The sequence below is a fragment of the Rhinoderma darwinii genome, chromosome 1 (genome assembly GCF_050947455.1).
Source record: "Rhinoderma darwinii isolate aRhiDar2 chromosome 1, aRhiDar2.hap1, whole genome shotgun sequence".
Taxonomy (NCBI): Eukaryota; Metazoa; Chordata; class Amphibia; order Anura; family Rhinodermatidae; genus Rhinoderma; species Rhinoderma darwinii.
The window spans coordinates 204,512,472-204,538,040 of record NC_134687.1 but is presented as its reverse complement, the minus strand read 5'-3'; the positions used below and the strand labels follow the sequence as shown (position 1 = coordinate 204,538,040).

The window sequence follows — 25,569 nt, the reverse complement described above, 5'->3', positions numbered from 1 at the left end:
AATTACAAACTATATTTTCTAAACCTATAGTCCTTAATTTACCCATTAGGCGTCTATGGGGGACAGTGTCAAATGCCTTTGCAAAGTCCAAAAACACTAAATCCACAGCGGCCCCTCTGTCTAGACTTCTGCTCACCTCTTCATAAAAACAGATTAGGTTAGTTTGACAACTTCTGTCCTTAGTAAAACCGTGCTGGCTGTCACTTATAATGCTATTTATTGTCACATAATCCTGTATATAGTCCCTCAATAGCCCCTCAAACATTTTCCCCACGATGGATGTTAAGCTTACTGGTCTATAATTACCTGGGGAAGACCTAGAGCCCTTTTTGAAAATAGGCACCACATTTGCGAAATGCACCATTTCCCCTGTGGTGGCGCTGCAGCGGAATTAAACTCTTGTTGCCTGGTTCTCAAACAGATTACAACTAATTGCAGTGTGACAAACTGTTATCTGTTTATTTTTGGGCAGCTCTTCCAAAGTAAAGGGATTTTAGCAAACACATATATACATACATTTAATGTAGAAACATAAAACATTCCATTTCATTTAGCTTTCTCATAAGTCATAACCCCTTCAAGAGATCTCATAAATTTCCTGACACACCCTAGAATTAAGTAATTCACTTTTGATCAAACTTGAAACATTCACTATAGTACAGTACATTGCAATATCTTATGGAAATTCCCCTCTTCTATACAAGATTGTATACTACAATATACATGGTGGTCACTAAACATGCTACATATAACATTGTTATTCCTATCTGTATTCTTGGCTCATTCATGACAAGAGACCTCACACCCTATCACTGTCTCCATTATTATAAAGATCTCTAAATAATATGTTCTCAATCATAATTGTGATTCATCTAAAACCAGTGCTCCTTCTTGTCTTCTTCATCGTATGCAATGCAAATATGTTTTAATCTTCAGAAGCAACAAGACAAGTAATTTATTTAGCAGGAAAGCAGAATCTGTCGGACATCATTAATCACTGCGAATACTGTATATCCAGACAATGTAGCTGAAATTAACTCAATATGGTAAATTCTGAAATACTCTTGTAAGGCCATGTTCCCATCATGTTTATTTGCCTACATTTGACGTATACGCGGGGTAAAGCTCCCGATGTATACGTTAAACGTAGGCTGTGACCTATGCCCTAACAGTGGCATTCGTTACCATAGACTATATTGGTGTCTGTTAAACAGATACTTTAATGAACTAGGGCCATAAGAGTTCATGAAGTATCAGTTAAACAGACACCATTATAGTCCAAGGCTGACGGATGCCACTATTAGGCATCCGTAAACGAAGCTAAAAAAAGAGAGCAAATTGCATGGACACTAAACAAGTCTAATTTTGCACTTGTATGAAAATGTATGTCTTCGTAGCCAATAGCAATGGATTAAAGTTTTTTTGGGGGACTTGAACATTGATGGCCTATCCTTAGGATAGGTGATTAATGTTTCATTGGTCGGGGACCAACCTCTACGGAAGTGCCACATCACATTCACTGTTTACAGAGGCTGTAAATGGGAAGAGATGCAATACCAGACATAGCCATTGTGCCTATGTAAACAATCAACGGGATGTGGTGTCCCTTCATTATGCTAATCAGCAGGGGTCCCGAAGGTCAAAGTTTTACTGATCAAACATTGATGGCAAACTATACTACTAATTCTGACTGACAGATTATTTTTTCTTATGTACACCATTCTATTCTATGATGAGTCCATAAGTGTAACTACAGCCGTAGAAGCCATAGTAGTTGCTGTGGAGCCCAGAGGTTGAGGGGGCCCAATTAGGTGCAAGGACATTGTTCCGTTTTGTGGAGATGAACAAATTGGTGGCTTTCCGCTATCTAGCACCACTATGTTAGTTCTCTGATATATGACGCTATTGTCCATACCTTTACTTATGCTGCTGTTTCAGTTTACTGTTACTAGGTGATGGGGCCCATCTCATTTTGCTATGGGGCCCTATAATTTCTAGTTACGCAACTGGATGAGTCGGTATAATGAAATAAGATATTGTGAAGTATCACAGTGTTTTAATAATTAGATGATGACAATACAGAGACTCTTTGTTATCGCCAAGGAAGGTAAGGACCACTCTGAATGTCCTAATTACAGACCCATCTCTCTTTTCAACGTGGACCTTAAGTTGTTTGCCCAAATCCTCTATGCCCGCCTCACTCCATACAACATATCATTCAGTGGGCTTTATGCCTACCAGGGACAAAACCACAAGAGCCATTAATATCTTACATTATCTCTCCATTTCCCCTTCTCTCACCATCTTCCTTTCTACGGAAAAAAGCATTTGACCACGTGCATTGGGGGTCCCTCATTCAAACCCTTAAACTTATAGGTCTTGGTTCTAACGTGCTACCCTGGGTTGGCAGCCTATATTCCCATCCCTTGATGGCAGGTAGAATAAATGGGGTACTCTCTAACTATTTTCCCATTACAAACGGCACCCACCAAGGCTGTCCCCTGTTCCCCCTCATTTTCAGCCTCACCTTAGAATGTAGATATCTGAGGGATTTGTATCGGGGAAATTGTACATAAAGTCCCTGCCTATGCGGATGATCTTCTATTCTTTCTTTCCAAACCTCTAATCTCTCTCCCTAACCACTTTTCCAAATTATCACATTATACAGCTCTTTCGAACTATAAATTTAACCTTCAAAAATCAGAGGCTCTTAACATCTCTCTAACTTCATCGGCACTTTCTTTGCTATCCTCTTCTTTCCCGTTAAAATGGTCTCCCTCGACACTACAATACCTTGGAATCCATCTTACCACCCGCACATCGTGGCTTTATCAGGCAAAGTTCCCTCAGCTTCTTCAGTCCTTAAAGACGGATCTAGACCGATGGTCTCATGGCACCTTTACCTGGTTTGGCCGCTGCTCAATTCCAAAGATGAACGTACTCCCCAGGATACTATATCTCCTACAGACCCTGTCTCTTAATATTCCCCGATCATTCTTTGACAGAGTAGCCACCCCAATCACTAAGTTAATTTTGAACAACAAACCGGCCATAATCTTGAAGGCTATCCTCTATAGATCCAAAGAGTCCTGTGGAATTGGCTTACCTAATATCCACACTTATTTTGTGGCTGCCCATTTTAGTAGATTGGTTGATTGGCATCGACACGCAGATTATAGGTCTCTCTGGAGTCTCATTTTTTGCCCCTCTCCCCTTCAGACCATCCCTTCATTGTTTACTACACCCCCTATGTCCCCTCCTCATCCTACTATCTCCCTAACACTGGCGACAATTAAGCAATCCATTGCAAACCAGCTGTTGCCTCGTCCCTCCCCCATGTTCCGGATTTTGGGTCACACCTCATTCACGCCAGGTCTGACGGACCCCGTCTTTCAAAGCCGGTCAGCCTCTGGTCATTTTTGAGCCTCTCATTTTCTTGTAGGGGAATCTTGGCACTCTCTGGAGTCTCTTATTAATGCTTCAGACCCATGTTCTTTAGGACTCTTGGGAACTAACCAACTTCATCACTTTCTAATTTCCCTTCCATCCCCATTCTCCCTTGCTCGTGACAAAACAGCTTTAGAAGTCCTCTGTTCTAACCAGGGACCAGTAAGATATACCTTGTCCTCCATCTATACTATGTTGGTGTCGCCCCTGACACAGCCTCTGCCCCCCTTCCTGAGTATCTATTTTTTTCTGAATCTCAACTATTGAGATTATATCGTCTTTCACATGGATTATCTATATCAAGTCACATCCATGAGGCGGGATACAAAATTCTCTCTAGATGGTACCATGTCCCAACTAAATTGCATGCCATGGTTCCTACCATTCCCTCGCAATGTTGGAGGTGCCAATGTGCCAAAGGTACCATCCTTCATACCTTTTGGGACTGTCTTGTGTTGAATCCTTTCTCGTGAGAGATTTGGAGAATAACCTCCACATTCTCCGACTTATCTATCCAGTTCATACCTACATACTTCCTGCTTCATCATAGTGACATTCCCATAAAGACTTACAAAAACTCTATTCTACGTCACCTGGTCAACGGCGCCTGGGCATGCATTTTTGTGGAGATGTCCAGAGCCTCCCTATCTCAGGCTCTGGTTTCAAAAAGTGGAAGACCTAGGGCGCATGGAGGACCTCACTTCTCAGTTGAATGACCACCATGAGTTGTTTCTTCATACCGAGCACTATTGGATTGTGTATCTAGATACTCCAGAGTATAAGTCTATCATGGCCCAATGATATCGCACCTTGATGAGTGCATATTCTTATTCCAGGGAGCATGGAATTGATTGTTTTGTCCTTGGGGATGGGGTGGATGGCAAATACTATTATTATATATATTTTTTTACTTCTTTCTTCCCGCTTTGCCCTCTTCATTTTACTATTTATTTTTCTTGTCTCAATTGTATTTGACATTTGGATCCTTGTTCATTTGTTGGGGCCTGCGTGCTCCTGTTCATCTGTATATTATAGGATGCTGGAGCCTGAGTGCTTCCGCATCTTGGTTTTATTGTACATTTTTTTTTTCTCTAAATGCAGGGTCCTCCCCTGCTCCCATTCCCTTTCCCTTATTTTCTAGTTTTGATATGTGAGCATTAAAAATTCAGTTAATTATAAAAAAAAAAATAACAAACTAAACTATCCTGCCGCTGACTGGTATAGAATAGATCTTATAGTTAGTAAATGCTGTATTGGACAATTGTGTTCTTCAAATGTAGACTTCAGTCACATCAAAAATCTCAAATGCATTGTGACATTATTTATCTGCTGAATATACCCAACTTAAGTTCCAAGGCACAATATCATTGTGAACACGTTCTGTGGCGCTACTGGATTGGAAGGTTAAGTGACTATAGGAAAAGTTCTCTCTTTTTCACTTGCTTTAAAGTCATATTGCGTGGAAAATAAACTCTATGAGAAAAGATGTGTTCTAATTGAACATGACACCTCCTCTATGTTATTGGTATGGTTGAATATTCCAATGTTAATAGGATATTTAATGGGTAAATGCTTTTATAATAAATGTAAACACAAAAGAAGATACATAATAATTATTATTTCCCTTTAGGCTGGATTCACACATCGCGTATTCGTTGCAGACTTTGTTGCAGATTTTTCCATTCAGATTTTTGAGCCAAAGCGAGAAGTTGTTTCAAAAGGAATGGGAAATATAAAGGAAAAACTTATGTTTCATTCCTCCAGGATCCACTTCTGGCTTTGGTTAAAAATCTGCATCAAAATCTGCACCAAAATATGCAGCATTCTCAATGGCACTTAGGCCTAAGCTACATGGGCTATTGTTTTCAGCGTGATTATGCTACTAGAATTGTCAGAATTCAATAGCTTACTTTGGAGCTACAGTATATTAGTAACTGAAATGATGGGATTATATTTTGTTTCTTTAAAGTAGCGCTAGTCTTTATTAAAAAATGTGAACCGAACCCCACGGAAAAATGACAGGTTAATGGGATCTGTCAGGCTTCATTGGGATCTGTTTCAAAAGGGATCTGTCAAAGCTTTCGTAAAGAATGGAAGTCATGACACTAATGTGTGCAAAGCCTTAGAGGTAGATTGCGGCAACATTTCTTTAGTATTCTAGATAGAACTGAAATCAATGCAGCACAACAATGCTATATGCACAGCTATTTTTGTTTTTTCTACATAGTAAATATATACAATTTAAACATTTTAGGTCATCAGCATAAAAAAAAAAGAAAAGGGAGAAGATAGGGAGGTTTGCCATTAGATACTACATACTGGCTTTGATAAATCTCTTGTAATCAGACTAGAAAATAGTAGTAAGAACCTGATCTCATGGAGGTTCCCACTTGGAGCATCTTGAGTTTGCTGCTTCGTGAATTTCTCGACCCTATTCTTTCCAGAACATCCATCCTAAAACCCCATGTATATAATAATTTTGCCAGCAAACCATTACCAATACAAGGGAACATACCTATATTCGGTTTAGCATTAAAAATATGTTCTAGTAAGCACCAGATACCGATTGGGCACTAGCCCCTGAAAAGACTACACAAACTTACTTCAAACTACCCAACATTGCCCTAAGAATAAATAAGCAGGTGGGGTTTTTTTCTGTTTTTACCAAGGGTAAACTTACTGATCACCCTCTAAATCTAGTGTGCATGTGACTACAGCTTTAAAACAAGAATAACTACTTACCAAACTATTCCCTGAGCCCCAGAGCCTATCGGCTTGAGATTCTGGTAGCGTTTCAGTACTGTGAAAGTCGAGTCTCCTACTTCCACACTGTAGAACTGGTTGTCAACTTTGCTTTTGCTCATGTTGTAATGTTTGCCAATATATGACACATCCACTTGATTACTGAATCCCTATTGGAAATAAAAACATGACAGATTATTGTTATTCAATGCAAGTCATTTATGATAGTTTCAGTTGGTCATTATATCTTCTTGAATTTTGCTATAACATAAACATAGAAATATAAAAAGAGACAGAAAATAAAACAACCCTCTTCTTTTTTTTTACCATTAAGCCACTTTACATGTTTAGTAACTATAGTAGAGTTAAGCAGCAATAAAGAAATTAGGCTAAATCTAACTGCACACAGTGTAACCATAAAGCAACAAAAAAATTCTAATTCTGTCAATTACTATAATCCAGTTTAGACATTAGAAGCACACACAGTGACGCAACAAAATAAGTTTGCAATGAGAAAGTTACACATCCCAGAGCCATTACTATGGCATATTTCAGGCTGGCTCTAGAGGGAAAATTCATCATGGCTATTAGTATAAAATACACCAGGGTGGTTTTACGTGGGGTTCTTTACTATAACCATTACTATGGTATATGTCAGGCTGGCTTTAGAGACCTTCCCCACAATAACCATTAACCTGGAATATGTCAGGCTGGCACTAGAAGGAATATTCACAATAACCATTGCTATGGAATATGTCAGGCTGGCATTAGAGGGGATATTCACAATAACCATTACTATGGAATATGTCATTCTGCCACTAGAGGGGATATTCACCATAACCATTACTATGGAATATGTCATGCTGGCACTAGAGGGGATATTCACCATAATCATTACTATGGAATATGTCATTCTGGCACTAGAGGGGATATTCACCATAACCATTACTATGGAATATGTCAGGCTGGCACTAGAGGAGATATTCACCATAACCATTACTATGGAATATGTGATTCTGGGACTAGAGGGGATATTCACCATAACCATTACTATGGAATATGTCATTCTGGCACTAGAGGGGATATTCACGAAAACCCTTACTATGGAATATGTCATGCTGGCATTAGAGGGGATATTCACCATAACCATTACTATGGAATATGTCATTGGCACTAGAGGGGATATTCACCATAACCATTACTATGGAATATGTCATTCTGGCACTAGAGGGGATATTCACCATAACCATTACTATGGAATATTTTCATGATGGCACTAGAGGGAATATTCAACATAACCACTACTATGGAGTATGTCAGGCTCGCACTAGAGGGGATATTCACCATAATCATTACTATGGAATATGTCATGCTGCCACTAGAAGGGATATTCACCATAACCATTACTATGGAATATGTCATGCTGGCACTAGAGGGGATATTCACAATAACCATTACTATGGAATATGTCATGCTGGCACTAGAGGGGATATTGACCATAACCATTACTATGGAATATTTTCATGATGGCACTAGAGGGAATATGCAACATAACCACTACTATGGAGTATGTCAGGCTCGCACTAGAGGGGATATTCACCATAATCATTACTATGGAATATGTCATGCTGCCACTAGAAGGGATATTCACCATAACCATTACTATGGAATATGTCATGCTGGCACTAGAGGGGATATTCACAATAACCATTACTATGGAATATGTCATGCTGGCACTAGAGGGGATATTGACCATAACCATTACTATGGAATATGTCATTCTGGCACTAGAGGGGATATTCACCATAACCATTACTATGGAATATGTCATGCTGGCACTAGAGGGGTTATTCACCATAACCATTACTATGGAATATGTCATTCTGGCACTAGAGGTGATATTTACAATAACCATTACTATGGAATATGTCATGCTGGCATTAGAGGGGATATTCACCATAACCATTACTATGGAATATGTCATGCTGGCACTAGAGGTGATATTTACAATAACCATTACTATGGAATATGTCATGCTGGCATTAGAGGGGATATTCACCATAACCATTACTATGGAATATGTCATTAGCACTAGAGGGGTTATTCACCATAACCATTACTATGGAATATGTCATTCTGGCACTAGAGGGGATATTCATCATAATCATTACTATAGAATATGTCAGGCTGGCATTAGAGGGGATATTCACCATAACCATTACTATGGAATATGTCAGGCTGGCACTAGAGGGGATATTCACCATAACCATTACTATGGAATATGTCATTCTGGCACTAGAGGGGATATTCACCATAATCATTACTATGGAATATGTCATGCTGGCACTAGAGGGAATATTCAACATAACCACTACTATGGAGTATGTCAGGCTCGCACTAGAGGGGATATTCACCATAATCATTACTATGGAATATGTCATGCTGGCAATAGAAGGGATATTCACCATAACCATTACTATGGAATATGTCATGCTGGCACTAGAGGGGATATTCACCATAATCATTACTATGGAATATGTCATGCTGGCACTAGAGGGGTTATTCACCATAACCATTGCTATGGAATATGTCAGGCTGGCATTAGAGGGAATATTCACAATAACGATTACTATGGAATATGTCAATCTGGCATTAGAGGGGATATTCACCATAACCATTACTATGGAATATGTCAGGCTGACACTAGATGGAATATTGACAATAACCATTACTATGGAATATGTCATGCTGGCACTAGAGGGGATATTCACCATAACCATCACTAGGGAATATGTCATGCTGGCACTAGATGGGATATTCACAATAATCATTACTATGGAATATGTCATGCTGGCATTAGAGGGGATATTCACCATAACCATTACTATGGAATATGTCATGCTGGCACTAGAAGGGATATTCACCATAACCATTACTATGGAATATGTCAGGCTGGCACTAGAGGGGATATTCACCATAATTATTACTATGGAATATGTCATGCTGGCTCTAGAGACGATATTCACCATAACTATTACTATGGAATATGTAAGGCTGGCACTAGAGGGGATATTCACCATAACCATTACTATGGAATGTCAGGCTGGCAGAGGGGATATTCACCATAACTATTACTATGGAATATGTCAGGCTGGCACTAGAGGGGATATTCACCATAACTATTACTATGGAATATATAAGGCTGGCACTAGAGGGGATATTCACCATAACCATTACTATGGAATATGTCAGGCTGGCATTAGAGGGGATATTCACCATAACCATTACTATGGAATATGTCAGGCTGGCACTAGAGGGGATATTCACCATAACCATTACTATGGAATATGTCAGGCTGGCAGAGGGGATATTCACCATAACCATTACTATGGAATATGTCAGGCTGGCACTAGAGGGGATATTCACCATAACCATTACTATGGAATATGTCAGGCTGGCAGAGGGGATATTCACCATAACCATTACTATGGAATATGTCAGGCTGGCACTAGAGGGGATATTCACCATAACCATTAGTATGGAATATGTCATGCTGACTTAAGAGGGGTTCTTCACTACAACCATTATATGGAAACTGTCAGGCTGGCATTAGACGGGTTCTTCACCATAACCATTACTATGAAATATGTCACAATAGTTTTAGAAGGTTTCTTCAGGAAAACATAAATGTAGCTGAAAAAGGATAGGACTTGATCTATTTTCTTAATATAGTGTTTTAATTTGGTCCTTGTGGTATGCTTCCATATGTCTACTTCATATGTTGATAATAAATAGATGCTTAAGGCGCTATGTCGGATCTATGTTAAGTTGTATTTAAACACTCACAGTGCCATTGCCCCCTGCACCAGCAGCCACAGTCCTTAAGATCAGCTCTTGGCGATTAAAATATCAGAAAAGTAGAGCAAAGTACTGTCTGAGCTGTTAGACATAAAAAGGGAGCTCCCTCTGTCGCCCTATCGCCCCCAAACAAAATCTCGGGGTGATGATTAGTTGCCATGGCAGATGAAGGCCTATTGAAGGCCTCTAGGTTTTCAATCAGTGCTCTATTAAGGCTATGTAAACCTTTGAAAAGCAATTTTTTTTTTTAAATAAAAAGGTTAGTCAGTGTGATTAGTTCAACTTTCTAAATAGTTTATATCAAACATTCTTTTTACTTTTTGAGATACAGCTGCTCTGTATTCTATATATAGTGCAGCTGTATCTAGCGCTAAGTCCTGCTCCCGTCAGGTCCGCGGGAATGACAGGTTCAGTGACAGTGGGTCCTGTGAGTCTCTGACAGGATCTACCTGTAATCTATCACATCAATTCATAACTTAGATGTGATATATTAAAGGTGGATCAGAGACACGCAGGACCCACTGACACTGAACCCGTCAGGTCCGCGAGACTGACGGATTCAGGTCATAGCGAACGATACATCTGCTTTGCATAGAGAAAGTTCAGCTAATCACACTGACTGACCTTTATATTTATATATATATATATATATATATATATATATATATATATATATATAAATTGCCTTTCAAATGTGTGCATAGCCTTTAAGACTTAAAGGCAATACACTGCAATATTTAAGTATTGCAGTGTATTGAGTGAGCGATCTATACCATGCGTTAGATCTAGGAATCAATAAAAACTATTAATAAAACTTTTGAAAACATAAAAAAATAACTAAAAGTTAGAACATTTTTTTTTACATTTTGTTGAAAAAAAATACTCTAAGCAATAATAAAAAGTAAACATAATTGGTATTGTCGTGGCCATAAAAACCCAAACTATGGTGTACTGCGAAGGAAAAATAAATCATAATGCCAGAACTGATGTTTTTTGATCACCTTGTTTCCTCAAAAAAAGGGATCAAAAAGTTGTATGTACACCAACTCTCAAATAGTACAAATTACAATATATACATTTTGGACGAAGGTTCTATTAATGTTACATAAGTTTTGTCATCTAATCCTAATGTTTGATAATGGTTTGGTTTCAACTGTTCCTAAAGAGAATGTCTCATATATTGAATTTTAGTTTTAATTATTCGATTTTAGTCGTTAGAAGAGATATATGTGGGTTGTTTTTTATGCAACTATTTACTATTGGCGACACACACTTCATTCATGAATTATCTGTATGGGTAGAGCAATAGGTTGTGTGCATTTTATGGCAACTGCAATAAATGGAAGCTAATTAAATGAAAATGTCATAGACCTTTACAGCCTCCATGAAATTAAGAATTACTGCTCCTTCTCCAGAGACAAGGGAGCGAGAGGTTAGATGAACCTTATCAGGGCCTCCAGAAGTACAATAGGGCCTTAAATAAATCCCCTGCCCTATGCTGACCCTGTCCCAGTCTACACAGCAAAGTTGACAAATAAGCTGAAGAAAACATAACATGTGAGCTTATTGTGTTTGCTGTAGTGGCCAGTGTAAAAATGTGAATGTTTTTTCTTTATTTGGATAGTAACATAAAAAATAAAAAATAAATCAAATTTTTTGATTATACATTCCCTCTAACGCCATATTTACACAAGCTTTTTCAGTCCGTGATATACGGTCCGTATGTCGGACGCATTTCCTGGACCAAACATAATGCAGGGAGCTGGGCTGCTAACATCATAGTTATCTATGACGCTAGGTGTCACTGCCTCGCTGTGGGACAACTATCCCGTACTGTAATCATTTTTTCAGTACGGGACAGTTGACCCGCATACGAACCGTATATCACGGACTGAACACGCTCGCGTGTGGGGCTCCTAACATATTCCTTCCTGTTTAAAGAAGTTTATCAGTTGGAAAAAACTGAAGGATTTAGTAATTTTATCCAAAAAAGTAAATGTAATCAGAATTCCCGCTATATACCAAATCAAATTTAATTTAGAAACCATGGTGCTATACTTGAAATAAAATTACTGCACTCAGGTGAACAATCTGAATGTCACATCACTGAAAGTCCAATGAGTTTGATTTATGTGGGCCCATGTATTATCCATACCTCCCAACCGTCCCGGATCCGGGACATTCCCGTTTTTTCACTGCTGTCCCGCCATCCCGGGCGGTCTGCAAAATGTCCCGCTGGGTGCTGCAGCTGTATCAAAACAGCTGATCGCTGCTGACAGGCCAGACGTCTGCAGCAGTGATCAGAAGAAGGCAGGAGTCTTGCGGCGGTGTTCTGACTGGGATCGATGCCTTCCCGGGAGTTGACCAGTCCAGTCACCTGACCTGTCATCTGACCTCACCGGTCAGATGACAGGTCAGGTGACTGGACTGGTCCACTCCCGGGCCGGCATCCACACCAGTGAGAACGCCGCTGCAAGACTCCTGCCTTCTTCTGACGGTGAGTGACGTCAAAGCAGAGCGGAGAGTGGCAGCAGTAGGCTACCTCTACCGCTCTCCACTCTGGCGGATTGTGGCACAAAGTATAAGGGGGAGGGGGGTTGTGCGGCACTATGTACAAGGGGGAGTGGGGTTGTGTGGCACTATGTACAAGGGGGAAGGGGGTTGTGTGGCACTATGTACAATGGGGAGGGGGTTGTGCGGCGCTATCTACAGGGGGGCTGTGTGTGGCGATATCTACAGGGGGGCTGTGTGTGGTGCTATCTAAAGGGGGGCTGTGTGTGGCGTTATGTACAAAAGGGGGGCTGTGTGTGGCGCTATCTACAGGGGAACCTGTTTCTGGCGATATCTACAGGGGGGCTGTGTATAGAGCTATCTACAGGGGGGCTATGTGTGGAGCTATCTACAGGGGGACTGTGTTTGGCGCTATCTACAGGGGGCTGTGTGTGGAGCCATCTACAGGGGGCTGTGTGTGGAGCCATCTACAGGGGGGCTGAGTGTGGAGCCATCTACAGGGGGGCTGTGTGTGGAGCCATCTACAGGGAGGCTGTGTGTGGAGTGATCTACAAGGGAGCTCATGTGGATGATTTTTCCATTGATCGGTAGCAGAGTTACACAACTGGAAAAAAAAAATCACCATCATGTAACTCTGCTACCTGTCAATTGAAAAGTCATCCACCACAGGGTCTCCCTCTTGACATTAATTGTTTTCAGCCTTTTGGTTTGTCCTGCTGCCGCCGTGATGAGCAAATGTTATACCCAAGAAAGGAAAAGTAACACAAAGACTATATATAACCTGAAATATAATATCTGTGATATCTAGACAGTCTAGAGATCCGCAGTAAGAATGTGCGCTTGTTATTTGAAGAAGGATATGGCCGTGATTTGATGTTTTTATGCGGGATATTGGGCGTGGTTAGGGGGCGTGGCTTAAAATGTCCCACTTTTCCGAATTCAAAACTTGGAAGGTATGTATTATCTCGGAGTGAGGGAACCAAACATACCAATGTGTCTACCATACTGAAATATACTGTACTTAGCCATTGAGGAATTTCTAACAGTACTCTTTGTCTGGGAAGTGACACTAAAGAGATTCTCTTTAAGGCCTTGTTCACATAGTGCTGATTTGCTGCAGATTTTGCATGCATTTCTTAAGCCAAAACCAGAATTGGATCCAGGAGAACAGATCTTTTAGGCCTTCCTTTACATATTTCTTCAGTTTAGGTTCCACTCCTGGTTTTGTCTTAAAAAAATGCATGCAACATCTGCACTGTGTGAACAAGGCCTCACTAAAGTAATATAATACAGTGTCACGCTTGCAAAAATGGGCTTCAGCGATCTTGCTTTTCTGCAAATACATTGGCCAATAATTAAATTTTATTTACTTCTGTGAAATACAAAATAATTGTTATTAAAAAAAAATAAAAAAAATTGACCCTTCTAAACATAAGGAGATGAGTACTTTCATTCTTTTTAATTCGATAAAAAAAATCACTGTTGTGGCAAAGGGTCATTACCACAATTATAATGCCAACATTTGATTTAATGGGCATTTTACATGGACAGGGGCCTAATATTAGACGCCAGATTAGTCTTCTCTGTGGAGCAGATGGATACAGGCTGGGGACATCATTCACTGGTGCCTATTAGCTCACTCCATTCTGTAGGCAGGGAAGACATGAGCTCCCATCCATGATGACGTTTTCTTAGGTAGGTATATATATATATATATATATATATATATATATATATATATATATATTTTAACTAAAGTGGAGTTCTTAGTTACTGCTGTGTACTAGTTATAAAATACTTTAATTACAGTTGTATTCTCATTAAGTGCATTTTCACTAAATTATTCTTGGAGAGCTAACAGGATATTGTCTTGCCTTAAGGCCATTTTACATGAGCCAATGATCGGGCAATGGAGTGTTCATATGAACGCTCGTTCCCAATCATTGCCCTGTGTAAACAGGGCAACAATCAGCCGATAAACGAGCAAACGCTTGTTCATTGGCTGATTGTTGCCCTGTTTACGATCGTAGTAATGATCACATGTCTTCATACATTACTGATCATAGCTCCTCGTTAAAGGAGCAAATGAGCGACGATCAACGAGCTGTCTCGTTGATCGGCGCTTGTTGTTACAGCCAAAATTGTCCGGTGAAAAAGGACCCTTAGAAGGACCATGCATTCTAGGTATTATTTTACCACTTTATAAAGTACTGGTGTTGCCATATCTTGATAAGTGGTGTAGCTATAGGCAGCAGTCGCACTTCAGCACTGTGGCCTAAGGTAGCCAAAAAGAATTTCTAGCACATAGGCAGGCACTAGTATTATAAATGACACACGGCAGATGGGGCCTTTTTACAGATTTGAGCTTCAAGTAATGCTTTTAATCTTGAATATGAAATCCTGACAGGTTGTAAAAGATTATTTCAATCTCTATAGATTACAGTGTCTAAAGCAGGGGTCTCAAGCACGCGGCCCCTGAGGCTATCATCTGCGGCCCGCCGGACGCAGAGCCGCTAGTATTGGCTCTGCTCTGGGACACTGTGGAATTCCCTGACATCGCTGTCCATATATGGACAGTGTTGTCAGGGTCTTCCCCAGAGCAGAGTCCCGGGCAGAGCGCTAGTATCGGCTCTGCTCAGGGACTCTGTGGAATTCCCTGACATCGCTGTCCATATATGGACAGTGTTGTCAGGGTCTTCCCCAGAGCAGAGTACCAGGCAGAGCGCTAGTATCGACTCTGCTCAGGGACTCTGTGGAATTCCCTGACATCGCTGTCCATATATGGACAGTGTTGTCGGGGTCTTCACCAGAGCAGAATCCCGGGCAGAGCGCTAGTATCGGCTCTGTTCCGGGACTCTGTGGAATTCCCAGACATCGCTGTCCATATATGGACAGTGTTCTCAGGGTCTTCCCCAGAGCGGAGTCCCAGGCAGAGCGCTAGTATCGGCTCTGCTCTGGGACTGTGTGGAATTCCCTGAAATCGCTGTCAATATATGGACAGTGTTGTCAGGGTCTTCCCCACAGCGGAGTCCCGAGCAGAGCACTAGTATCGGCTCCGCTCAGGGACTCTGTGGAATTCCATGACATCGCTGTCAATATATGGACAGTGTTGTCAGGGTCTTCCCCACAGCGGAATCCCGAGCAGAGCACTAGTATCGGCTCCGGGACTCTGTGGACACTCGATGTCTGGGACTTCCCCAGAGCCAGAGTCCCGGGCAGAGCGCTAGTATAGGCTCTGCTCCGGGACTCTGTGGAATCCCCTGACATGTCTAGGGCTTCCCCAGAGCTGGACAGTGATGTCTGGAGAACAGCTGGAGTCCCAGTAGGAGCGCTACTAGCTTATGGACACTGATGTCAGTTGCGTCCCCAGAGTTCCGGAGCAGCGCCTATACTAGTGCTCTGCTCTGGGACCCCCGGCTCTGGGGTTGACCCTAACATCACATTCCGGTCCAGGAGGATCCCCTGACGTCACTGTGTATTGCCAGTGACATTAGGGGCTCCTCCAGCAGAGGAATCCCTGGCCAAAGCATCAGCAATACTCTGGCTGGGGATTCCACTCCTAGAGGGAGCCCCAATGGAGCTGTCTAATGGGGATGTGTGTGGCACTATCTACAAGGGGTATGTGTGGCATTATCTACAGAGGGCACTGTGGCAGCATCTACAGAGGGCACTGTGGCACTATCTACAAGGGGTGTGTGTGACAGTGTCTACAGAGGGCACTGTGGCACCATTTACAGAGGGCACTGTGGCACCATCTACAGAGGGCACTGTGGCACCATCTACAGAGGGCACTGTGGCAGCATCTACAGAGGTCACTGTGGCAGCATCTACAGAGGTCACTGTGGCAGCATCTACAGAGGTCACTGTGGCAGCATCTACAGAGGACACTGTGGCAGTATCTACAGAGGCCACTGTGGGTGTGTGGCAGTATCTACAGAGGGCACTGGCATTATCTAGTGGTGTGTGGCAGTATCTGCAAAGGGCACTGTGGCAGTATCTATAGAGGGCACCGTGGCAGTTTCTACAGAGGGCACTGTGGCAGTTTCTACAGAGGGCACTGTGGCAATTTCTACAGAGGGCACTGTGGTAATTTCTACAGAGGGCACTGTGGCAGTATCTAAAAAGGGGCTGCCCAATCTTGACATTTCTGCCAAATGCTGCCAACTGAGCCGCCGGACTGCATTTAGCAACACTTAAGCTGGAAAACTGGATTGTTGAAATACGCATGTGGAGAAATCTTGCAAATTTCCGTTAAGGTTAAACCTAGCGGTATTATTATAGTAATGTAGCATTATAGTAATAGAGCATTATTATAGTAGTTCAAATAACTAATTGATTAACAATAATTTTGTATTGTATCAAATTTGAAAGTAATGCGGCCCGTCATTTTCTCATTTTTTCTATATGTGGCCCACTTACCCGGCCGAGTTTGAGACCCCTGGTCTAAAGTATGGTGTGTTGCGTATATCACACATATATTATAGAAGACCATTAAATCTCCAATAATTCATCTTCAGACTCTCTATACTCCTGGACTCTCTTACTGAATCTTGTTTGTAACGGGGTGGGGAAGTCAGGAGTCGCATAGTAATCTAATCATAGACTTAATATCCATTGGGAGATTTATTAAGACTGGCGTTTCACACGCCAGTCTTGATATAGCGATCGCTAGAGTAAGATGCGACTAATTTATTAAGAGGCGCACTCCTTTTATTTATTTAGGCACATCTGTCCGTGCACCTGAAAGGAAAATCTATGCCAGCAACAAGCTGGCGCATATTTTCGCTATAATTTACACCAGTTTCTGCTGGAAATTATAGTAAATTTGTCGGGCCGCTGCAGGCCACGCTCCCTAATGCTATAGCTTTTTCAGAAAAGTGACGTGGGCAAAGTAATTGCATCAAAAGTTGTGTCGCAACTTTTGGCCGTAAACCTTTGATACATTTGCGACTTTTCTACGCCCAAAAACTGGCATATAAAAGTAAGTGAATTCCCCCTGTGTCTTTAACTAATTTACATCGATGAGTTATGTGCCAAATTTATTAAGTGAACACCTCTTAATACCTTTGGTGCATCTTTGGCTGTCCTGCAACAGAAATGCAAATCTACGCCTGCTAAGAGCAGGTGTAGATTTGCGCTATAACTTTGTAAATCTGTTGCCCCTCCCACTAAACTCTGCCCCCTTTTTGGTTACTATTGAAAAGTGACAAGAGAAAACATAAGGGTATGTTCACACGGCCTATTTACGGACGTAATTCGGGCGTTTTTGCCCCGAAATACGTCCGAAAATAGCGCCTCAATAGCGCTGACAAACATCTGCCCATTGAAAGCAATGGGCAGACGTTTGTCTGTTCACACGAGGCGTAATTTACGCGCCGCTGTCAAAAGACGGCGCGTAAATAGACGCCCGCATCAAAGAAGTGACCTGTCACTTCTTTGGCCGTAATTGGAGCCGTTATTCATTGACTCCAATGAATAGCAGCGCCAATTACGCCCGTAATTGACGCGGCGTTCAAGCGCCTGCACATGCCGTTACGGCTGATATTACGGGGATGTTTTCAGGCTGAAACATCCCCGTAATTTCAGCCGTAACGGACGCCCTCGTGTGAACATACCCTAAAGTCTAAAGTTTTGGTGCAACTGTGGCGTGCGCCAAAATTTGATACTCTTTTACACCAGAAAACTTAATATATTTCCACCATTGTTTGTTAGGAGCAATTTCATTAAGGTGGGGATGGGGGGGCTCCATATGGTGTTAGGCTAGGTTCACACTGAGTTTTTAGCAGGCGGAAAATCTGCCTCAAAATTCCGTTTGGAATTTTGAGGCAGATTTTGCTCTGCTTGAACGACGATTTTCACAGCGTTTTTCGCCTGCAGCCATTGAGCGCCGCGGGCAACCAAAACACAGCAAAATCCGCTTTCTCTGCCTCCTATTGATGCCAAGGTCAGAGACGTAAATTCCCGAAGGTAGGGCATGTCGCTTCTCTTTCCCACGAGACGGTTTTTCCGCACACGGGAAAAAAGCGCCTCCACCTCCCATTGAAATCAATAGGAGGCATTTTCGGCCGTCTTTTGACACGGTTTCTGACGCGGTTTCCACGTCAAAAAACGTGTCAAAAAACTCAGTGTGAACTACTGCGGTATCTAATGAATCCATGTTTAGATAAAGAAATGTCAAGGAAACATAAATGGATGATATCAATATTGAACAACTTCAATCAAAGAGCTGGAACAAAATAACGCTGTCATTTATTTGGATGTATGATGCTGCTACATTACTGGAGAATAATATATAAATAGAGATAGGGTTGTATTGAATAAGCGTCAGAACCAAGGACTTTTTTTTTCCATTCATGTCTACAATACTGCCCATCCTTTTCCAAATTTAGATTACACAGGACTACTAAACGTATTGAAGGAACCATGAGGCAAATGAAACTGTAGTTTGTTTGTACTTTTTTATTATACCATGATACAATAATAAAATTCTTGAGACACTACCTAAATTTAGCATCCAGAATGTTCTCCTCTGGTAAAATACGGTGCTGTACACAAATGTGTAGCTAGAAACCCTAACATCATTTAATTGTGATGATTTTGAGATTTTGACGTTGGCTCATAACCTATGTTAGCATGAACTTCTCAAAAAGGTAGAGGGCCAATATAAACCCCTTTTAAAGGAGTTGTCTCATCAGAACAACCCCTATCCATATGTCCTTTTAGGGACGTCTATAAGCCAGCTTATTTGTCAGTAATGATGTGGACTAAATAAAGCTTGGTGCAATCCCAGTAATGTGAACAAAGTATAGAACACCCCCACATGGCTGATGAGACTGGAAAGGGGCAACAGTTCAGCAAATAAAATATTTGGAAAAATCTACAGACTACAAAACTGCACGAGCATATTAGGCAAAATGAGTTCTCACCAATTTATATTAGGCCATGCCTCTGATACTCAAATTACTGTACTATAGACTTTAGGAGACAGTTTGAACACGTCTGGAGTAGTATTAAATTCTAGGTACATTGCTTAACTGGCTCCTGGGAATTATTTAGCCCTCATTTTTTGATGATACTGATAACTCCAATGTCGGCTTTCTAACCACTTAGATGCCCTAGTCAATAGTGACCACAGCATCTAAGTGTTTAGACAGAGAGGGGCCCCCACTGTCACATCCTATGGGCCTCCCCACTACGCGATCTTTGAATGTCGATGGGTTATCATGGCAGCCGGAAGCCTAAAGAAGTCCCCAGGTCTGTCATCTTAGTAGTCCTATTAAGTAATGCCAGAGGCAGGGCTTAATTGAATAATACTAAAAGATCAAAACACTCTAATGCAGAAGTAATGCAGTGTATTCACCAAAAAACAAGCCCTCACACTGCTTCATGGACACAGAAATTAAAAAGTTGTGTCACCTCAGTGTACGCAGCTATTTTTGTCAGCTACTGTCACCTTTCTATATCACTGGTTCTTTTAAAAAGACACTTCTCCAGCTTGGCATAAAGATGGTTCTCCCTGAGACACTAAAAACAAGTTGCACCAAGTTGTTTGCAATGAGTGTTGAGATCTGGGAAAAAAACAAGAATTTCATCCATATACACCACAACAGAACTCTAAAGGAGATCTCAGAAAATGTCAGTATCAAATTCTTGGAAAACAGCTGGTGCATTTCTGAGACCAAAAGGCATGACGAAATATTCAAAGTGTCCATCCCTAGTATTAAAGGGGCTTTTCCATGAGGGACATTTATGACATATCTACAGGATATGTCATAAATATCAGATAGATGCGGGTCCCATCTCTGGGACCCGCACCTATCTCTAGAACAGGGTCCCCTAAACCCCGTTCTAGCTTTTTGTGCTCACGCTGACTCCCGGCCACTTCCTGATTACATAGTCGGGAGTTACGGAAACAGCGTAACTCGCTGAGCTACGTTGTTTCCGTAACTGCCATAGTGGTGACGGCAGTTACGGATGCAATGTAGCATGCGAGTTACTTTGTTTCCGTAACTACTATTCAGTTCTATGGGACTTATGGAAACAGCGTAGCTCAGCGAGTTACGCAGTTTATGTAACTCCCGACCATGTAATCAGTAAGTGGCCAGGAGGCAGCGTGAGCACAACAAGTTTTGATGGAACAGGGTTTAGGGGACCCCGTTCTAGAGATAGGTGCGAGTCCCAGAGATGGGACCTGCATCTATCTGACATTTATGACATACCCTGTGGATTTGTCATAAATCCCCATCATGGGAAAACCCCTTTAAATGCTTTTTTTCTCTCATCCCCCTTCATGAATCCGAATTAAATTGTATGCACCACGTAAATCCAGCTTGGTGAAAATCTTTGCTCCTTGCTGTCGGTCAAAAATGATCAGAAATTAATGGCAGAGAATATGTGTTCTTTATCGTGAACTCATTGAGCGCTCTATAGCCTATACAGGGCTGTAAAGTACGAAAGAGAAGCCAGCTCCAGCAGGGAAAGTCGATTTGCGAATAAACCCCCTCTCCAAGATTTTTGATACAGAGTGACATAGCTTCAGTCTCAGGGATGAACAGTGGACATACCCTACCTCGAGGTGCAGTAGAATTGGGTATCAACTCAATAGTAAACTGCCCAAAACTTATTCCACAGGTTGAGGGCTAGGGGGTCAGATCACAGGCAGGCATTGTTGGTGGTAAGTTTCACCCCATCAGGATATCTGACCAGAAGTCCAATCGATAACTGGAAAAGTATTTCCATAACCAGGTTAGGCCCCGGAGAAGAGGACTGAAAGAATTTTTCAAAACATAGAAATAAATTTGTTCATGATGGAGTGCTCTTACTTTCATGGGAATGGGTTTGGTAATCTGGTGAAAATTATTAACAAACGGTTAGCAAAGTCAGAGGTAAGAGCAGACGATCGTCACGGTAAACAGGCAAATGGTCAGGGCAGAAATGCAACGTTGGCTGGAAACAAGAAGATGGCAGGGAGCATTGAGTATATGGCGGAGGGAGCGTTAAGCAGCGGCCAAGGATGCAGCTATTGAAACAGTTCTATACTATAGTAGGGCTGTAGAACATACATACAGGCCAGACCCAGGCTGCACATCCAAGTATTTCACATGTTTTAGTCATGGGTATAGGTGAGTGGGGAGGTAGGATGGGAATTGAGGGACTGGGGGGTTAGATTGGCCCTGCTTAAAAAGGTAAAAGGTAATAGGAATTAAGGACCAAACGCTATACCTCCATTAGTCATGCAGTTTTAGACATTATTAAACTAGGGTAACTTAAACCGCACTAATATTCAAGATGTTACTCTTTGTGTGTCCAACCATGGTGACGAGGGGAATAGGAAGAGGAGGATATAGAGGTGGGAAGGTCACTCGGCGCTAGGAGTTTGGTGCCAGATTGACCAGAAGGAGCGGTGAAGAGTGTCCCGCCCCCCCTAATTGTTTTGTCATATGTTTTTTCTCTCTTTTGGGGTGACTGGTGTGATTGTTTTTGTTTCTATGGGTGTTGTTGCAGTGTCATGGTAGTGGGTGGCGGGTTGGGAGTCCTTGGAGTTGGTGTTAAATTAGTGGGGGAGGACTTCATCATGTGTATTGTCCCTTCCAAATTATACAATTGTTGGAGGTCTGGTTTATTTGGGCTTCTGCTGGATGGTGTCCAGGAGAGCGATTGTGATTCATTATAGTCATCTGCAGTTGGTCACGCTGCTTCTGAGCCTGTAGGGAATCGGCAGGGGGTAAGTAGAGGTATGGCTAGATTGGCGCCAGATCCTTTTGTTAGATTCAAGGACTCCTTTCTATCTGGGTGATTTTTTTTTAATGCGAAATGTGTTAGTAGTGTGATTGCATGAAATGTTCGTATTAATTTCTATTTATTGCATTTTTTTATTATTAATCTGTTATGTTTGGCAATAAAATAGCTGCTGTGGTCAATTTAGGCATTATTCACATCTGCGTTGAAGGCTCCATTAGAAGCCTCTGTCGCAGATTCGGCAGAAATTACTGCAAACAATAGCACAGCAGTGCTATTGTTTTCAGTAAAACCACGGACACCCCGATGGAAATCCGACAGAACACATTTCCGTGGTGCAATGAAACCGGTGTCTCTGGTATTTTCGTTTCTCTACTCCATCATTAGAAATACAGAACGCAGATGTGAACATATCCTTAATACAGTCCAAGGTCATTGGTAAAGGGGGGTGGGGATGTAAAATGAGAATTCAGGGACTGGGGAGATCGATTTGCCCTGCATAAGTTAAAAGTAATAGGAATCAAGGACCGAACTCTATAATCCCTTAGTAATGCAGTTTTAGACTAATAGTCATGATGTTAGTCTTTGTGTATCCAACCGTGGTCATCACATCTAGAACCTTACAAGGAAAGAAAGTTGCAAATTGTGTGAACTTTATAAAATGCCAAGACCCAGGGGTACTTGTTAAATGAATTATAGAAACATTTCTTTATAAGGCCACAGCATGACAAATATACTAGTTCATTTTCTTATTCCACAGGCGAGAATATATAGAACGTATATAATGATAATCAATGTCCTCCTTAAAAAGCGAGCCTGCTTTAACACGACATCAATGAGGGGTCATGAATGAGTCTACAGTCATGCATGCTGCAACAAAACTTTAATAATGACACAAAAACAAGTAGCATGGCAGGACATAAGGGCACAAAAAGACAAAGGTAACAATTCTTGCAAATTGTAGAATAAATGTGATAGTTCCACATATTCGACTTTTCACAATATTTGATCACTTTACAATAATCTTGGCCTGAAGCATCTTTGATCTAGATCCTGGGTTTATGGTACCCAGAATAGATCAAATTACATTTTGCAGCATTTTACCTCAAGCAGTAATCCGCCACCAACTTTTTAAATTACTGCAAATATATGGCCTGGTGTCATGCTCATATTTGGACACTGCTTTTTTAAAACAGTCAATGCTGTCAGTTTATCTCATGAATGTTTCCAACTCTCCCACATTAAGTAAAACTGGGGGCTTATGAGGCTTGAAATGGTAGCATAGCTCCACAGACGTTTAGGGATACGCATTTAACCAGAAGTTGAAAGGTATTAATAGTAATCCTCTTACTGGGCGCTTTATTTAAAAGTTAGCGGCTCTGTTTCAGGATGCCGTTCGGTTACATGACCCATACTCCGGCTACCCAAATCCTACAGCGTCTGCTGTGTGGACTGGAGGTCAGTCTAGGACACTCACTTCAAGATTCTCATAGGTTTGCATAGATAGACTGACTTCTAGTCCACACATCAGATACTGTAGGTTTTAGGGAGTCGGAGTGCGGGTCACATGACTCAATGGCGGTCTGGAATGGAGTGGCTAACTTTAAAATAAAGCACCGTTAAGAGGATTACTATTAATACCAACTTTTAACCAATCAAGTTTAGAAATAAAGGAGAGGGGTTTTCTCGGAATGCTTCTTTAAACAAATCCTGCCATCCCAACAGAAACCATAGAGGTTACAATAAAACATCAAATGAAAGATGGTTGATACATAACAACTATAGGCTTCTCCTATTCAGGGTTTTGCTTACACTATCAATTCCTGATGGCCTGGTTTGAAAGAAAAATCTTTACATTCCACAAAGAAAACTATATAAAATCTTTTGCTGGCCTCTCAATTACATATGGATATACAAAATATACCTGTGGGATAATGTTAAGGTAGATGAAACATAAGGATGTTGATACATTTTGGCAAATGCAAGAAGTTTCCTAAATACAATCAATGAAAGACTGACAAAGGTCATGATATACTGGACATAACAGAAACAATCTTAACTGGATAGTAAACGTGGAAGGCTACGCTGGGGAAAGCAGTGACAATGTGTAGTTTGTATGGTATGGGTTTATATCATATTTTTCAGTCTATAAGATACGCCACTACTATGCCTATATGGAGAACACCAAAGAAGCAAATTTAATCAATTCATAGTCCCCCAAAAAAATAAATATATATGTTATGAATAAACAAATATGCCTGTTGGTATATGAAATCTAAAGGGGAAAGACAGGGCTTACAAGCTCCATAATGAGCATGGTGGTAGCGGTGAAAACACCCTCTAAATGAAATAATAACCTAAAAATCGGAGTCTGACACACCGAGAATCAATTAAAAAGTGACAATTTTATTGAGACAATTGTAAAAAAATTACAGAAAACACATAAAAGATTTTTTAGAGATAATTGCCACAGTGTGAATAAATGCCAGACAGTGATGTGTGCAAATATAATGCACAGGATGTGTATAGAAGATACTATATCGATATTGAAAGGACAAAGCTGTGATGCATAGTACCTTACGTCTATATATATTTAGTAGAGATCACAAAAAAGTAACAGTGTAATACTTGAAGCTAAATGCAGAGGATGCAAACACAGCAGCCACATAAATCCAATAGTAAGTAAACAAATAAATGAATGAATATGGGAGGGTAAAACAAGAAGAGGCAAAGGAAGCCTATGTTGTGATAACTCTAAATTAGAGAACCTTACCCATGTCACGGTCCACACTGTCTGGCATGAACCCCGACGCGCGTTTCGGCCCTGGAGCCTTCGTCTGGGGGTGAGACGAGGCTTCCTTTGCCTCTTCTTGTCTACCCTCCCATGTTCATTCATTTATTTGTTTACTTACTATTGGATTTATTTGGCTGCTGTGTTTGCATCCTCTGCATTTAGCTTCAAGTATTATTACACTGTTACTTTTTTGCGATCTCTACTAAATATTTATAGACGTAAGGTACTATGCATCACAGCTTTGTCCTTTCAATATTGATATAGTATCTTCTATACACATCCTGTGCATTATATTTGCACACATCACTGTCTGGCATTTATTCACACTGTGGCAATCATCTCTAAAAAATCTTTTATGTGTTTTCTGTCATTTTTTTACAATTTTCTCAATAAAATGTTCACTTTTTAATTGATTCTCGGTGTGTCAGACTCCGATTTTTAGGTTATTATAAGATACGCCAGACTACAATACGCACTAA

At 41.1% G+C, this 25,569-nt stretch overlaps 1 protein-coding gene across 9 annotated transcripts in view; it reads right to left on the bottom strand.

Annotated features, from left to right (window-relative positions):
- The window catches only part of MAPK10 (mitogen-activated protein kinase 10), a 239,964-nt gene that overhangs the window by 91,971 nt on the left and 122,424 nt on the right, over positions 1–25,569 (bottom strand). For all 9 annotated transcript variants that reach the window (XM_075860977.1, XM_075860953.1, XM_075860970.1 and 6 more), the window contains one exon: positions 6,190–6,359. In XM_075860977.1, coding sequence (XP_075717092.1) covers positions 6,190–6,359 — 170 coding nt within the window. The remainder of the gene's footprint in view (positions 1–6,189; positions 6,360–25,569) is intronic.